This window comes from Aythya ferina (genome assembly GCF_964211825.1).
Source record: "Aythya ferina genome assembly, chromosome: 3".
NCBI classification, from domain to species: Eukaryota; Metazoa; Chordata; class Aves; order Anseriformes; family Anatidae; genus Aythya; species Aythya ferina.
In genome coordinates, this window is record NC_140298.1 from 115,121,291 (window position 1) to 115,139,240 (window position 17,950).

The window sequence follows — 17,950 nt, forward strand, 5'->3', positions numbered from 1 at the left end:
GCATTCCTTGCACTGGACAGCAACTGGATGGACTGATTGTGTAAGACAGGAGAGATCCTGTTGTGTGTGTAGTGTATTCCACTAGCAAGCTTTAGCCCTGATCAGCAGGAAGGCAGGGACAAAACTGAGAGCCACTTTGTTTAGACTCACTGCTGGCTGGAGATGGGGGCATGAAAATGCAGCAGCCTTGCAACTATTGGGCTGGGACAGAAGAAATTCCCCTGGGACCAGAAACCTACTGGATTCAGCTATCTCTAACTAACTGTACTGGAAAGCTCAGCTTGTCTCCAAGCCAGAGAGGACATAGAGCCTCCACCATTGGAAATGTTTAGGTTAGAGAAATTTTCTGTCGAGAATGGTACAGATGCAATTGATCTCACTTGGGGCAGAATGGACAAGCTAAATGAGGTCACTTCCAGCCTTATGATTTCATTAATCTTCGTTATTTGGACTGTTATTCACACTCTTGGAAATAAAGACAGCCATTGACCGAGCAGTGCTTGTTCTTTCTGACAGCAAGGAGACCAAGAGGTGAGCTTGCAGCCCAAGGGAGCCTAAAAAGGTGAGCTGCAGTTGCCTGAAGGGCAGTTACAGCCAAGAGAGTCAACCTCTGCTCGGTAAATAACTGATGGTAAATCACAAGGTAAATGAAAGCAAATTGCAGATTGGAAGGTTCGGAATAGACATTTAGGAAAATATTCTTCATTAGGACAGTGATACAGCACTACAGAATGCTTGTTAGAGCAAATGAGGGAAAAAACTACCTTTAAGGCTCAGTTGAATAAAATCACAGGCAACCTGCTTGGCAGAAGTCCTGTTTCAAGGAGGAGGAGAACTGAATGACCTGCAGCGATCCCTTACAAGCAGCATTTTTAATGTCCTGTGATCCCTGCAGCAGCTGTTTCAAATAGCACAGTTTAGGGAAGGTTACTTTCAAACAGTTTGGTAGCAGGATTGACACAAGCTATTGCGACTTAGCTGGGAGACTGATACGAGTGTGACTAGATTTTTAGCACTGGCATCGGATCAGTACTATAATTTCCCATTATTTTCTCATTATTTTTACACTGAAAATAGCAGAAACTCAATTGCAACTAATTCCTATGTTGAGTAATTTCTCATACATATTTCTCTGTCTTTCTTTGAACAGGAAAAAGGCCTCTAATTACCTGTCAGGAATAGCAGGGTGTCCACAATGATAACAAAGTAAAAAAGGCTAACTAAATCATGTATTCTGTGATTAACAAGCATGAAAAAAGATATTTCCAGTTATACTATGTAAGTAGTAATGCAGTTATGAAAGTACTGGTGGGAGCTCATCTAAATTGTTATACATTTTTCATAATTTATGATCAAAAACAGTGAACATGCAATAGAAGAAGAGAAAAAAATATCAGGATGATCAGCAGAAAAGAAGGCCTGTATTGTGAGAAGGCACAGAAACAGCATAATCTGTTTAGCCTCACAGAGTTAAGAGTGGATGCAAATACATACGGCTTAGGTTATGAATATGTGGTGTAAAGGCATATATCTTCAGACATGTTTGTGTACTTTTAAACACTGCAAGAAAATGTGTAAATCAATGTTTGTATTTTTATATGTATTTAATTTTCGTGTTCTATTCCCAATCTTTTGCTCAGCTAGGATTTCATAGCTTCTGACTCCACATCTGCATAGCATTACAGGATCCAGTAACACATGTCCTTACAACTCATTTGGAGATTTTTCCAAATAGAAATTTTGGACAAACTACTCTCCAAATAGCTATGGTTTAAATACAAACAATCTTAAAATACAAAAATGAAATCTGCAGGGGGCTGGAGCTGGTAGGGACGAGGATCTTGGCCAGTTTGGAGAGAAATCTCCGCAGGAGACACAGCCCCAAGCAGCCTGCTGGAAAGGGTCCTGCTTCAGCCCCCAACCTCCCTCCCGCTGCCCCTCACCGCTAAGGGCTCTCACCCTCTCCATTACAGCAGGATGTCCCCAGATAGACACAACGCTCTCTCTGGGTCCTCCTCCTACAGGCCCCACAAGCAGCAGGGCCACAGCTGGCACCCACGGCAGAGGGATATAGAAGGGATACAGGAGGGATACGCTGTGACATCACCACCAGGGCCTGTTACCACACAGAGGGCCGTCCTTAGCTCTTCGCTGAAGTAGACTTGAGGAGGAAACTTCTGCACTGAAATACATCCTGGCAAACCTACCGTATCTTGGTCTGGTTGTCACCTTTCACCACTTCTCCACTGGGGTCATAGACTCACAGAATGTCCTGAGTTGGAAGGGACCTGCGAGGATTGCTGAGTCCAGCTCCTGAGTCTCCAAAGTGTTATAAATGCGGTCTGAATTCAATTTGAATTTTGTAATATTAATAAAACAAATATTTCTAAAAGGTATAAAAGGCAAGTAAACAGCACTGGGTGTGCGGGGAGTCTACGCTCCACCAACACGCACACACAAACATCAAACATTCTAAATATACAGAACATTGCTTTACATACTAAACCCGAATATGCCTATACATACGTACAATCAGGAAAGGTAACAAACAATCCTTTAAGTTCCATGACTTAACAGTCTCCATTTTCCATTCCTTCTGAACAATATGTCTCGGTTTAAGTTGTCAAGCAACTCGGTCTTCAGGCCTTATGTATCCCGTTCTTCCCAGATCGAAGAAAAAGCACATCCATCTCCTTTTCAAGGCCAATAGGCCTGGATCAAAAGGCACATTCAGGTCAACAGGGGGCGTAACAGCAAAAGCCTTCGATGGCTGTAGCAGCAGAGGGGCCCATGGCGTAGCAGTCGGATCAGTAAAGGAGCCCGCAGCTCCCTCACTATCTGGCAAGCCACACGTTTGTGATCATGGCTCCACATGGCTCTTTAATCTCAGAGATTGCTTGCCAGGTGCCAAGCAATCCCACTGCAACCTTGTCGTTTTTAGTTGCAGAGTCCCACACCTTGACCTCAGTTTGGTCCCATATTTCAGGCTCATAAACTGTCCGATTGTCAATAAGGAGAATAAGTTGCAAGGTTACCAGGACAGTCTTTGTTTCTAAGGACGTACATGTATGATTCCCCATAATGCACAACTGCTTACCAGCGAGAGGCAGTTGTGTGCACGGCTCCACTTCTCTCAGCTCAAGCTTCTCTCCAGCTCCAGTGTGCCCATTTCCAGTGACTTTCTGTACGAGCTTCTCTGAGCAGTTTGCTGAGTTTGGCCGAACCTATCTTCACGAGGCAATCAAAATGCCTGTTCCCATCCTGGTCTCCATTCTGCCACCCTGTTCCTCTTCACTCCTTTTTCCTACTTCTTTATTGATGTAACTTCATCGTGTTGCCTTTTTTTCTTTTCTTTTTTTTTTTTTTTTCTTTTTCTTCTTCTTTCTTGAGGGCAGGCTCCCCTCTTATACTCTTCTCTCCACAGCAGTTCTTTTCCAAACAACTTTTCATTGGTCAAACAACTTTGAATGTAAAGACAACAGCAAACACCCAGAAACATCCATGCCTTAACATGGAACCAGCTGGAGAACAAGAAACTGGAGACTGCATGGAGTCTCCTGAATCACCCTTGTTCCCTCTAAACTCTTATATTCCTGATGGCCTCATCGTTAAGAATCTAATGCTATCCCCTCCCTGCTATGCGCATGGCCTCGGTTGCGTGGGTAAAACGGGTCGGTAACGGCTCGGGGCTGGGACATGGAGACGGTGGGAGCTGTGAGGAAGCGGCAGCAGCGGGGTGAGTCTGTGCGCGGGGAGTTGTTGTGGGGGCTGCCGCTGTGTTGGCCGCTAGGAGCAGGGGGTTAGGGGAAGGCGGTGTTGGTTGTAAGGACTACAACTCCCAGCAGGCTTTTTGGCTGGAGCGCCTGTTGCGCTGTTGGGGCTCGCAGCGTTGCATGCTGGGAGTTGTAGTGCGCTACATGCATCCTGTATACATGTATCCTGGCATTTCTTTCGTTTTGCTTTTTAACATGCACTTTGTATCGGATGGATTATAATTGCTGGATTCTTTGTTTCCTTCTTTGCTGTTTGGTTTACAGACAACGAAACATCACCCTGCATCTTCCGGTAGAAGAAGGGAGACCGCTAATGAGGGAACAGCAAGAAAACCTAGTAGCAAAAAAAAAAAAAAAAAGGAACGGATGGAGAAAGAAGAAAACAAGCTCGAAAAAGAAAGGTAATCATTCTTTTGGGTCAAGTAAGTTAAAACATAACCAATGAAAGAAAGGGATTTGCCCATTTTTCTGCTGGATTTCGTGTATTTCATACCTTTCATTAAAGGCAGTCCTCTTGAGGAAATGTCCAGCGTGGACAGTTCCTTTGAGACCGTTGTGGTTTAACCTTGGTAGGCAGCTCAGCCACACACAGCTGCTTGCTCATTCCCCCACAGTGGGATGGGGATGATACAAAGGTAAAAGCAAGAAAACTTGTGAGTTGAGATAAATATAGGGTTAAAGGTAAAGCAAAAGCTAAACACCCAAAGGAAAATAAGGAATTCACTCACAGCTTCCCATTGGCCAGCAGATGTTGAGCTGTTTCCAGGACAGCTCCATCATGCATGAGTTTCTTGGGAAGATAAATGCCATACCCTCTCACACCCCATATTCTTTCCCCCCAGTTATTATTGCTGAGCACAATATCATGTGGTATGGATTACCTGTTTGGTCAGCTGGAGTCAGCTGTCCTGGCTGTGTCCCTTCCCAACCTCTTGCACACCCCCAGCCTTGCTGGCAGGGCAGCGTGAGAAGCAGAAAAGGCCTTGATGCTGTGTAAGCGGTCTTCAACAACAGCTAAAACCATGTGTTATCCACAATGTCTCAGTCAGAATTTTAAAATATGGTTCTGTATAAGCTGCTGGGAAGAAAACTAACACTGTCCCAGCCAAAACCATAATACAGCCCCCCTGCCTTAACTAGGAACTGTGGAAACCAGGGAGCAGGTGTGTGCTACCGTGTTTGGTCAGCAGAGGGTAGTGTTGCCTGATGGTTAAGAAGAAGACAAGCTGGCTGTAGTTTTGAAGACATGCATAGAGTCTATATGAACAGAGTGATGAAATCTAAGCTCCTTTGGCTCAGGTGACATTTCTTCAGTCCTGGAAAATATTCTGCCCATATCTGAGGATTGACCTGGGCAGCTCACTGTTCGAAAGAGTTTGCTTAACAGCTTACCTTATGAGCAGCATGAGTTCAGTGCTGATTAGGCAAACATCTTGTGTGTTTCTTATTACGTGACCCATTCTTGGAATGGGAGGAACTAAGAAGAATGAATCGCTTTCTTTAACCTGCTTGAGATGAATTACAGTGTCACAGTTCAGAAAGCCTTTTTTGTAGTCAGTAGTAACAGATGAATGTCAAGCATTGAAGTGCTTTCAAGTGCTTCTTATGGTGGGTTAATGGTAGTAAATAAATTGTTGCACAGCAGAGAATGTCTCAAAATTGCAACATTTTTAGTATATCTTTTTTTTTTTCAGGTAGTCACTCAGACAGTCAAAAGGAAAAATAAGGAAGTTCTGGCTATGTTTACTTCACTTGATTCCTTCTGTGCTTGGAGGCTTTCTGATTTAAAAAAACAAACAAACAAACCAAACAAAAAACAAACTTTGCCTTTATTTTTGTTTCAGATCTATTTTGCCTCAACAAAGTGGGGGAAAAGGAGATTTTCAGAAATACCTAAACTTGTTGAAAGAGAGGTAAGAAATAAACTTTTTGAGAGAAAAAGAGGAAAAGGAATTTGGTTTACTCAGTTGTTCTGTGCCATTGTTGGAGGATTGCACCTGGGAGCATCACACTTAGAAAAACTTGGAAGAGAGCGTGGATGCAAAATCAAAGAGGGAGATATTGACAGTGGACAAGCAAGTGTTGTTGAAAGTATCCAGACCCATTTTAGCTACTTCTACAGAAGTAGCAGGACTAAGGAGCTTTCTTAACAGCTACTTTAATATGCGTTATACTTATTTAGTAGGGTTTATGTTTGTTGGCAGCTATTTATTTTGTTATTATTTTATGATAGAGGCAGGAGCAGTGAGCTAAATTTTCTTTAACAGTCACAAAATGAATTAGAATTTAAGTTAATTCAAAGAGAAGTCAAAGGGGAAAAAAATTGTTAGGCCATAACTTGGAGTCTTTTTATGTCATGGAAACAGTTGTTTGTGACTGAAAATTTTTGTGTGTGTTGGTATACCATACACTTATGAATATCGGGCCTAAACCTGTATGCTGCTTTTTTGGTCTTCCAGTATATCAAGATATGAACACGAGCAGCTAGTTTTTTGTAACTTATTTTTTTATGCTTCACTTGTGATGTGTCAGGTCTGATTCCTGACTTGCCAAAATCCTCCTGCACCTCCATATCAAATGTGTGTTAAACTGTGACAGTTTGATGTATACAACAGGAAGATACTTGGACTTTAGCAAAGTATTTGATATTGTTTCCTATGGTAAACAACTGACAGGCCTGTAATTCCCTGGATCCTTCTTCTTGCGCTTTTTGTAGATGGGCATCATGTTTACTAACCTTCAGTTAGTAAATTTTGGAATTCCGTTTTGGAAAAGAATCTGGGACAGCTTTTCTTCCTGTCTTGATACTTTTACTTCACTGATAGCAATTGGGCTAAACTGAATATGAGCCAGCAGTGTGCTCAGGTGGCCAAGAAGGCCAACGGCATCCTGGCTTGTATCAGGAACAGCGTGACCAGCAGGGCTAGGGAGGTGATCGTCCCCCTGTACTCAGCTCTGGTGAGGCCGCACCTCGAGTACTGTGTTCAGTTTTGGGCCCCTCGCTACAAGAAGGACATCGAGGTGCTTGAGCGGGTGCAGAGAAGGGCGACAAAGCTGGTGAGGGGCCTGGAGAACAAGTCCTACGAGGAGCGGCTGAGGGAGCTGGGCTTGTTCAGCCTGGAGAAGAGGAGGCTCAGGGGTGACCTTATCGCTCTTTTTAGGTACCTCAAGGGAGGCTGTAGCGAGGTGGGGGTTGGCCTGTTCTCCCACGTGCCTGGTGACAGGACGAGGGGGAATGGGCTTAAGTTGAGCCAGGGGAGTTTTAGGTTAGATGTTAGGAAGAACTTCTTCACTGAAAGGGTTGTGAGGCATTGGAACAGGCTGCCCAGGGAAGTGGTGGAGTCACCATCCCTGGAAGTCTTCAAAAGACGCTTAGATGTAGAGCTTAGGGATATGGTTTAGTGGAGGGCTGTTAGCGTTAGGTTGGAGGTTGGACTCGATGACCTTGAGGTCTCTTCCAACCTAGAAAATTCTGTGATTCTGTGATTCTGTGATTCTGAGTTTAGTTTCTCCCCAGTTTCTCCCCATTAGTATTTTTGTTTGTTTGTTTGTTTCTTTTCTTTTTTTTTTTTTTTTTTAAAAAAAAAGAACTCCAAACAAGTCATGGTTGTGTTCTCTTTTATAAAGGATGCTGAGACTTTTCGAGACCTTAAAGGTGCCCCCAGGGAAGCTGGGCGAGCTGAAGAATGTCCTGAGCCTTCAGCTGGCAGAGAAACAAATGCCTGAGACAAATGAAAAGACTTTGATACAACTGCAGGTATGAAAGACATATGAAAGGAAGAAAATAGGTTTTGTGATGCTGCTGCTCAGTGCATTGTAACTTTTTATTAGAAGGACTGCTGGCTATGTCTGTGCTTCTGTGGAAGAGTAGTCCATTGTCCACCATCACCCATTTTAGCTACAGAGCAGAGTATTTTTTTTCTTCTTTTTCTTTTTTTTTCAGTGACTTGGCTGATGCTGTGGAGAAGAGACACTAAGCTCTCAATACTTTTTAAAGTACTATCAGGAGATGGAACAGATGTTAATTCTTTAAGTTAATTTCTTATAGTTCTTTTTATATGCTTTTTTTTTTTTTTTTTCCATTCTTCAGGACTGTTTGTGTAGGGACTTTTATACTGTATATTAAACACAAAAGACTCACCATTTCTAAAGCAGATTTTGTTCTGTTTTTGTTTATATTTTATCTGAAGAAGAAATAACTAAAGCTGAGCAATCAGCAGAACACATGGCAGAAACTATAAAGAGACTGCAATTCAAAATCCAGACGCTCAAGAAACAGTTAGAGGAAGATGAAAAAAGGGCTCAGAAAGTATTGGCACTAGGTCTTGATGCATTCCTCTAAGGAGAAGGTGTTTCACGAGCTAGCGCGTGTGAGCTGTTTCTGCAGAGAGTGTTGTATAAAGAAGGACTCATCAGCCCTTGAGAATGTGTCTTTTCATTTTTTCAAGTTCAGTTGCAAAATTTAAAAGTTCAGGTTTATTTATTTTTTCTATCTAGGTGTTCCAGGAAGGTGGCACTGGGGCACTCCACCTTCCAGAACTCCCCAAGCGCAGTTTACAGGCACCCACTTTGCAGGTGAGCATGGAATGTATTTTCAGAAGCAGCTTGAGTATGAGAGGGAAGGCAACAGCAAGTGCTTTTATAACTTAAACAGTCCCAGAGAGAAGTTTATCTGAAAGTTTTTTTCCCTTTTCTTTCTCTTCATTCAGGGCTATGTAATGAGCTTGTGCTTTAAAAAAACAAAACAAAACCTAGAAAACATGCCACTTAAAGGAACACTTGTCTTTTCTTATGAGCCCTATGGTTCTAGAGAGCATGTAATCATTTCTGAAGTATACCTCTGTGTAGCTCTGATGGAAGGAACTTTGTTTCTTTCTGTGCCTTTGAATCTTTTATTTTTAGCTGAATCTAAATAGTCTGCATGATCTAAATGAGCTGAATCTAAATGAGTCTGCATGAATGTCTGATGGAGTGAAACTTCCGTTGAACTCAGTGTAATCATTTTTTTGATTTGTTGTCTTTTTTTTTTTTTTTTTGAAGAAATTCTGAAGATAAAAAGTCAGAAGGGTCTTTTAAAGGATATGAGTGCTGTTCAGCAGTCAGCTGATATGGAGAACATGTTAACCCTCATTGAAAGTCACATGAGAAGGTGGACTTCCTTTGAGAGACCAAAATATATGGAATCTCTTATGAAGCAAAACGATGCATGCCAGTGCACTCACTCTATGTTAATGTAGAGCAGTGGGATGCTGATCACAGAAATGGCACTTTGTTCCTAATGGCTTTACTGTTTTGACTGCTGAACATAAATCTGTATCTGCATTCTGGGACTCTAATGATATAAGAGATCAATAATCAATATTAATCAAGAATATTTTTTTGAGCTGTGATGGCTTCTAATGTTGGTATATACTGCCTTAGGAGAAGGGAGGGAGGTGGAACTTGGGTTTATTTGTGTATTTTTATATAGTAAGTTAACCCATTATATTTTGGCTTTTATATTGCATCTGTAAGTTGGTGAAAGCAGAACCTCTTAAACTAACATTTATTTTGGAATTAAATCCTCTTTAAACCTGAAGCATGTAATAAAAATGTTTATCTAGTGCTCAGTTGTAAATCTCTGTTTCAACTTTCACACCTTTTTAATAAAAAAAGAAATACAGGAGATTGTATAATTTTTATCCTATCTCCAGGAATTTTGTTTTATTCTTACATTTTCATATTTGCTGCTTCTCAAAAAGACATTCAAATGTTATTTTTCTAGATGATTGGAGAAAGTGCTACAAGACTTGGTCTATTCAGCCTAGAAAAGAGGAAGCTGAGGGGAGACCTCATTGCAGTCTACAGCTTCTTCATGAGAGGGTGGAGGGCAAGGCACCAGTCTATTCTCTTTAGGCACCAGTGATAGGACCCACGGGAATGGTGTCAAGCTGAGGCAGGGGAAGTTTAGGTTGGACATCAGGAAGAGGTTCTTCACCGAGAGGGTGGTTGCACACTGGAACAGGCTCCCCGGTGAAGTAGTCATTGCACCAAGCCTGTTGGAGTTTAAGAAGTGTTCGGACTGTGCACTTAGTCACGTGGTCTAAACTTTTGGGTAGACCTGTGCGGTGCTAGGAGTTAGACTCGATGATCCTTATGGGTCCCTTCCACCTTGGGTTATTCTATGGTTCTATGACTAAAGGCAGGTATGTGATCAGGTGGTCTACCTGTGCAATATTTATTTTCAACATGAAAGTATTTCCAGGCATAGTGAACTACCCTTATGTAAATATAGCCATGTACTCAAACGTGTCAGTGCTGCCTTTATGTATAGCTATACATGTACTGACAAAGCATTGTTGTGACACAGAGGCAAGCTTCCGCTTCAATATGGTGAGAAGATGTGTGGGAGTTTGAAGAAAGGCAGACAGGCACATGGTGTCTCTTCATCTCTGTGTTGCTGGTTCATTCTCCAGTTTATAACACAGGTGCCACGTTAGTGTGTCTTAAGCTGTCTTACTTCTCTTGGATCTTCATCCTACGGGTTTATGGAGCTGTGATGAATCAAGGGAATCATTTCAGGAAGGAGGTGGTGGTAGATTCATGGTCAGACTTCAAAGCTGTTATCACCCGTCCTCAGAGGCAGGTACATACATATACATGTTATTGTCTTTGTTTCTGAGAGCTTTGTGAATGGGGCGAGCTTTATCTGGGAAGCGTGTAGCTGGAGCGTGTGAAAACCATAAAGCGCAGCAGGACAACCCAGGTGGATGCGAGAGCAAAGCCCACTCTAGGGAGCACTGCTCTATCCTGAAGCAAGCTGACTAGTGACTATAGCCTAACCAAACTTATCTGTGAAGTATATGCTATAATTGATTGTAAGCATCCTGATCACACTGACTGCAGAATAACTTGCACAGCTTATGCAGAGACATATTTTACCTGCACTTATGGCACTTGACTGAGCCTTATCAGGATTCTTTTGTCTCTCTAGCCTTTGTACAGGCAGACAGTAAGAAAGAGCCTTAATGAGCCTGTGATGGGGCAGATACAGCTACAAGGTGAAGGATGGGTCCTCCTGTAGTCCAGAACAGGCAGTGCTAAAATGAAGCTGGGAGAAGCTTTGCCTTAGTCCCCTCTGTCCACCATTATAAAACAGTCTCCGAATTGCATTCATTTGTGGGTGCCTCCCCAACCCCAGGCTAGGAGACAGGCTCCTGTTGGTGTGGTCTCGCATCAGGTACTATGAGTGCTGCCTGTGCTAGATTCTTGGCTTGCTGCCTGGGACAGCCAGTGCTCCTAGGCCAGCAATGCAGGAGTCAGCACAGGACAAGGATGATCCCCGATGTTGTTGCCATCCTGTCTAAGAGGATTTAACAGTATTGACAGGAACTGACTGTGCTATTTCAACTCAGGGCAGAGAACAGGCATTGCTGCTATTTTGTTTACCAGAACACGTGCAGTCTAAACATGTTGATGTTGGTTACCAAATAACACGGTGTGGGTGTTGGGACAACTGGTAGAAAAGGTGGGTATTGAACAATGAATTCAGCAAGAGCTTCAAGAAACTGCCACCAGGCCTAGGTTATTGTGCCTTGCTTATATGAAGGCTTACTTCCATTGCTGCTTTCTGCTACTTTTGACACACTGGAGAGCAATAGATGTTTCTACGACTGAAACTGCCAAGTAAGATGTCCTAAAAATATCCACCCTGAAGCTCCAACCATTTGGTGGATCTCGGGGGTTACCTTTCAATGAGTTTTGATTCCAGTGTGAAAGGTGTGTGTGTGGAAAGGGAGGGATGTTTAATTCTGTATTTTTTCTCCCCATAATAAGACAGATGACCTTGACCATTATACTAACGCACATGCAGTTTTCTACAAGGAGCCACAGGCTTACCAGGAGCTACTGGAAAACACAAATGCCATCAACTGGGGACAAATTTTTCAGGTTCAAGGTATAGTCCTTAACTTGGTTTAAAGGAAACAGAATAGATGAACGTGTTGGTTTAAAAAGTCTTAATGGAGTGTAGACCCTGCCATTGTGCTCTGCATAAAGGTGTTTTGTACTTATACAAAACACAAGTTCTAAGCTATGGCTTTTGTAGGATTTTTGTTTGTGTTTTAATTCCATCCATATTTTATCCTATGTCGCCATTTCAAGTTCTGCTTTCAATTATGTTGAGATATTTCATTGGCAGGAGGATGTATTTATTTATTTTTTGCCACTTGTCATAGATTCTGTAGGCAACAAACAGACTGAGCTGAGCAGTAATTAGAAGTCCAATGAGAGCCTGTGCTTGGAAGTTGAACCCAGATACTGCTGCCTGCTGAAGCCTCACCTCAAGCACTTTGCGCAGTTTTAGGCGGCACAGTATCAGAAAGGCATAAAACTATTAGGGTCCAAGGGAGGGCTACAAAGATGGTGAAGTGTCTGGAGGGGAAGATTCCTGAGGAGTGACTGAGGTGCATTAGTTTGTTCAGCCCAGAGCAGAGCAGGCTGAGGGGAGGCCTCATGGCGGCCTGCAGCTCCCTCACGAGGGGAGCGGAGGGGCAGGCGCTGAGCTCTGCTCTCTGGGGACAGCGACAGGACCCGAGGGGATGGCATGGAGCTGGGACAGGGCAGGGTCAGGCTGGGGGTGAGGGAAAGGTTCTGCACCCAGAGGTGGTCGGGCACTGGGACAGGATCCCCAGGGCAGTGGTCACAGCACTGAGCCTGCTGGAGTTCAAGAAGCATTGGGACAGTGCTCTCAGACATAGGGTCTGGTTTTGGGTGATGCTGTGTGGAGCCAGGAGTTGGACCTGATGATCTTTGTGGGTCCCTTCCAACTCAGGATATTGTATGATTCTACAACTCTATATTTCTTTAGAATATCTATATTATGTATTACACAAATATATGTGTTCTATAATTTTGGAGATCTCAGGTACCTGGCTAGTTCTGTAAAAAGTGTAATAGTGGACTTCATTTACAAAAAAAATAAAAATAATAATAAAAAAATATTTTTAAAGTACCTTAGTGTTTATCTTTGTAAACACAGGGCTACAGAATGGAATCTGTGGAATATCCAGAGCTGTTGCTTTATCTAAGCAGGTAGATGTGAAAGCATCCTCCTTCCAGATGGTTATCCACTCAGACCCAGACACGCTGCCAGATGTCAAACTTCAGTATATCTAAGGACACCATATCATTTATCAATGTCCTTACAATATATTTATAGAAAGTATATTTACATAACAAATAATAGGAACACTGCTAGGCTTTCTCTGTGACTGGGTTAAAAATCTGACCAAGGAATTACTTGATAAGGAAGTAATTCAAAACTTAAAACTTACCAACGTCATTCTTTAATGTCTATGACTTTTGCAGGTTTTTGCAGAGTAGTCCCCATCCACTCCTCTCTGGATGTATACATGAGCTCCACAGGCCTCCTTTCCTGTGTCAAAGCTCCTTAGATTTGGCAGATAGGTCTGGGATTCCCACAAAATTTGTTTTTCACAAGAGTGCTTTTCACAACTGCTTGAAACTTTACATTTCCTCTGCCAGTGAGCTTCATCTGACATCAGAGCAGAAGAGCATGGGAACCAGAGGCTCCTTTTTTTCCTGGGATAAATTTCTCAGTAGTGGATTCAAAATGCAGAGAGACTCTATTGGTCTTGTAAGACAAGAGATTGGAAATCAAATCCTTTCCACTCCTCTGTGCCAACTGTATGACACTGGGGCTACTTGTCAGCAGAAACAGCTGGGTGAGAGCCTCTGAAGCTGGTAAAAGTTCAAATAATATAAGCTTTGGCTTCTCTAGGTATGAAGCTTCACACATTACCCAACTAGTTGGCTTGCTGCTTTACTTCCTCGCATCTTTTGGCATCACTAACAGTGTAGTCCAAGGGGCTAACTAACAGGGACGCAGGTGAATTGGGAAAGGCAAATACTTTGTAAAGGTAAAATGTACATAGACCTTTGGAAGGGTCAGAGTTGATACTGGCTCGATGCCTGCAGGTCAGAGAGGAGATAATGCTTAGGCATATCCTTGGGTTAATTACAGTGTACCTGACAGAATGTTACTAATGGAAGTTACCTCTTCTTGCTAAATCTATGTCTGGATCAGATCTTTTGCATGAGAGATTTTGAAATACCAGCAGTTCCTAGGCTAAAATTATGAGATTTTCTAAAATGAAAAGAAAAAAGTGGATCGAGACATTTCATTTTTCTAAAATTCAAATATTCCATTACTATTTTAGCTTTTTGCATTTCATATTGCATTAAATATGAGAATGTCACTTGTATGTGCGGTGCAATTTGAAACAACATACAGTGTACATGAGTCACTCACACACGTGGCTGGCAGATACGATTTCAGAAACCCCAGCTATGACTGTACTTCATCAATTTTTTAAAACTGAATATATTTTTTGAGTAAAGTGGGTGATTCCTGGCTGGAGAGACCTATTGGAATATGAGAAAATTTCCACAAGACCATAGGAAATTAAGAACTGTAGGAAACCATAGTGTTATGTTAGTGTGTGAGCAGGTGCACAGATGCTTATACTCCTGACTCAAAGGCAGATAGGGGCTTAAGGCAGCCTAGTATTTCAGGATATTTTAACATGATATTATAATTCTTATCTTTCTCAAGTTCTGGGAAGTTCTGCCATTGCATTTGATAGATCCAGGTCTCTACCTCTAGATTCTACCTTGTTCATCCCAATTACACTATTTTTACAGAAGCTTTGGAGATCTTATAGAGAGTGAGAATAGTTTTCAGGTACCAACATCCAGTGTTTGTTTGATCCAAAGACAGAAACAAAGCATTTGATAAACAACAGCAAAACCTCAGCAAAAAGCTTGAGGTGGTCATACAATGTAGGACCCAGCCATATGAGAGGCAGAGTTTCAGGTTGCCTAGGGAAATAAAGGTCATGGAGGAAAAAGAAGGGTGAGTGCAGACAAGACTGGTGACATTTCAATAGAAAAACCTCAATGCACAGCCGATGCAGGGAGGTCACTGAAACATGAATATGAGCTTTGCTGCTTCTTGCCTTCAGAAAGGTGTTGATGAGAAGAACTTGAAATTCTACTGGAAGTGGATTTATCTGCTCTGTCTACTCCTAGAAGTATTTCCAATTGAAGGAATAGCATGTGGAGCCATCTGGTATGTGAAGAGACAATGGCTTTTCTTCTAGAAAAGAAAAAGTAACATCCTGAGCCTGCAGACACAGCACTGGGGCAGGCTGTGGCCACAGTTTAGGCATTTTGATGTCCTTGCCAGAAATTCTCAGAGACATACATGTTCTGCTTCTCCATAACCCCTTCTTTTTTTGGTCAACCTTTGTATATTAATCCCCAAGTGATGTGCATTCTTTATAACTGCAGTGATCACTTTTAATTGCCAAAAATATTTTTGAGAGAAATCAGAAATGACATGGTGGTATAATAAAAGAGTGTCTATAGTAAAGTGCATGTACTGTGTAGTATTTGAAGTTTTCCTTCTATTGCACTTTCAGGTGGTGTTCAGTTTAATACATGTTGTTCTGCCCTTGGCTTAGGCACCACCACAAATGTTCATTGTCTGCTCAGTGGGACAACAGGAAGAAAAAAAGTTTGCACAAGCAATATGTTGTAGGGTCCCTTCTGATCTGTGATGAGCAGGTTTCCAATGGTGTATAAAGACGTAGGTTTGAGGAAAATTCTTTCTGCAGTGTCTATTCCAAAACCTTTTTATTTTTCATTGTCAATAGAAGAGGGAGGAAAAGCAATAAGCACACAGATAGTTGTGTTTCACTCACATTTGGTGAGGGAAAGATCCCCTATGCACCCTATGGTGATCATTCAACAAACAATGATGTTCATTGCACCAGCACTTTGCTGAAGTGCCCAGGCATTGCTGGATGGCAGCTGAAGGACATTGGGACTGGACCAAGAGTACTTCTCAACTCCCAAACTGCCTCCTGGGAGAGAGCAGAAGGGGAGGCTTGGAGAAGTATTGACCTGGGGTTGTGCTGACTCTCCGTCAGTTTTTACTTCCTTTTGCTGTCACCAGGAGGTGTTAGCCCTCTGCCATCTGGAATTTGCAAACCGTGTTTATGCAATGTTTAATAGAAAGTCAGAAGGTGTATTACAAAAGCAACAGATATTTGCTATGGTTGCATGCTTTATTTACTGAGGTTATCCAGTTACGGAATATTCAGGAATAACCTTTACAGCCATCTGGACTCGGGTCAACTTGGATTAAGGTTTTTCCTTAGAAGTAATCTGCCATAAGGAATAAACAACTCTGTTTTCTTTGCAAATGGTAGTCTGTGGCAGACCTATAGGATACATCTATATTTGTGAAATAAATTTGTGGGACTGTTTAATTTACTCTTAGCATTTTAAGCCTTCCATTGTTGTAAAGAGAAAACAACAGGGAAGAAAGAGGGAGTAAATTAAAGAAGAAATTTCCACTTTACAGATGCAAGTGTCACGTGCTGGAGGGAGAGTTTCTATTTTTTCTCAGTGGTCAGAGAGCCCATGTGTTTGAAAGCAGTGAACCCAAACAGTCCAAGGTGATTGGGCAGACCAACAGAGTAAGTACTGTCATGATTATAACTGTGGGTCTTTTTGGTGGACATTGCATGGGGATGAATACCCTGATTTGAGTACAACTGACTTCTCCCTTACTCTGAAGTGTGTGGGTCTTGCCTGGAAGAATGACAGCCCTTGCTACAGTTTTCATCATGATGATCTTGCAAACACCAACCTACTCTGCCATAATTCAGGAACAGTCTGGCATTTCCATCTTTCAGATCCCATCCACCTTATAAACTAGAAAAGACCTAGAGATGGAGATTTAGTTTCTCCATGTCTGGTGCCAAAACCTGGCAAAAAGCCTTCAGCATCCTCAAATAAACAGTCAAATGATGGCCATCGTACATCTCAGAGATGATGTAGTCCATTAAATCAGTTTAATAAACATTAAACTAGTCGGCTTTGATGTTATATTGGGATGCAACGGGCTAAATGTTACGGTGGTAGCTTTCACGTGTGTGTTGGTGAACTGGAAGGCTGATCTAGGGCTAGAGCTGCCAGCAGATGGCGTGACACAGTCGTGAGATGAAGACAGTTGCTGTAAGCTGAACTGAGCACTTCATGCTGTAGTTCGGGTGTTTAGCACCTCTCCTAACTAGCTCCAGCTCCCTCATTTGCTGGTACTAATATGTCACAGCAAGACATTAAGGGGCCCTACTGAGGTTTCATGTGAGATGTATGTGTTGGGCGAGCAAATCAGAATGTACCTTTTAGGGGTTAATAATAAGGCTTGTGATCGTCATGGGTTGGCCATGCAGTGAAATGAGGGTACTTTGGTGCCCTGGGAGTGTATAAAAAGTCTGAATAATGGAGGTTGGGCACCCTCAGTCAGTGCTTGGTCGTGTAATGGACAGGGGCCTGTTTTGCTCATGAAAAAAAAATAAATCATAATTTTGTCTCCAATCTCCAAAATGGAAAGAAATAGTGTTTAAACTGAGTTTTGTTGTTGTTGTTGTTGTGTTTTATTTTTTTCTTTCAGAAATGTTAGAGATAGAAAAAGAAAATTAGTCTTGGAAGTCCATCTTTGAAGGTAAATACATGGAAAAGCCTGAGCTAACAGGTTTATGGAGGACATGTCTATCTGTATCTACAAAGGTGGTTAGATAAAATTGGTTGTTACATAAATAAAAAAGTGCACTCTCAGGAAAACCCAGTGCAGTTGTATCACCTTCCACTTCTTCATGCACTGTGATCATGCCTTCAATTATCACTTTCTTTCTATGCCTTCAGAATCGTTATAAGATAAATGCAAGGTTTCTTGTTACATTGGATTTCTTGTATTACAGAAGTATATGTGTTTTATTTAAAAGCTAATATGAGAAAAAAATGCAAACATCTGATTTGTTTGGAGTACTTTGATGAAATGAGAATGAAATGTGCTCACTGACTGTTAATACTTTTTCTGTAGAGCTTTCCTTTTTCAAACCTTGCCTTTGGTGGAACCTGCCCAATATTTTCATACATAAGTTAACATTTACAATTCAGGGGCAGAGAAAGAAAGAGAGTCTATTATTTAGCCCAGTTTAGGTCATCTATTAGGTTGATCCCTGTGTCATCAATTAAGCGTGGGCTTCTGGTCCACAGGAAATGCCCTCCCTCAGTAAATAAAAAATAAAACACCACCACTTTCA

The 17,950-nt window shown here is 41.9% G+C and overlaps 1 protein-coding gene and 1 long non-coding RNA gene across 3 annotated transcripts; both read left to right on the forward strand.

Moving 5' to 3' along the window:
* The first annotated feature begins 3,906 nt into the window (after nucleotides 1-3,906).
* On the forward strand, nucleotides 3,907-9,378 carry LOC311434695 (centromere protein Q-like). The gene is made up of 5 exons (XM_084515002.1): nucleotides 3,907-4,174; nucleotides 5,618-5,686; nucleotides 7,401-7,530; nucleotides 8,271-8,348; nucleotides 8,814-9,378. The coding sequence occupies exons 1-5, from the start codon at nucleotides 4,140-4,142 to the stop codon at nucleotides 8,820-8,822; spliced, it is 321 nt and encodes a 106-aa protein (XP_084371128.1). The 5' UTR covers nucleotides 3,907-4,139; the 3' UTR covers nucleotides 8,823-9,378.
* A 1,942-nt stretch (nucleotides 9,379-11,320) lies between these two features.
* LOC311434455 lies at nucleotides 11,321-16,286 on the forward strand. 2 transcript variants are annotated; one of them, XR_014691508.1, is made up of 3 exons: nucleotides 11,321-11,438; nucleotides 11,589-11,709; nucleotides 16,204-16,286. It is a non-coding gene; the product is annotated as an uncharacterized lncRNA (long non-coding RNA). The 2 variants fall into 2 exon arrangements; XR_014691509.1 differs by lacking the exon at nucleotides 16,204-16,286 and adding an exon at nucleotides 14,798-15,061.
* Nucleotides 16,287-17,950: the final 1,664 nt, after the last annotated feature.

Excerpts from the sequence above, each read along its gene's own strand:
- LOC311434695 (XM_084515002.1), top strand. The coding sequence starts at position 4,140 with ATGGAGAAAGAAGAAAACAAGCTCGAAAAAGAAAG. Across the intron at positions 5,687-7,400 it reads CTAAACTTGTTGAAAGAGAG|GATGCTGAGACTTTTCGAGA; the intron begins GTAAGAAATAAA and ends TCTTTTATAAAG. Across the intron at positions 7,531-8,270 it reads AGACTTTGATACAACTGCAG|GTGTTCCAGGAAGGTGGCAC; the intron begins GTATGAAAGACA and ends TTTTCTATCTAG.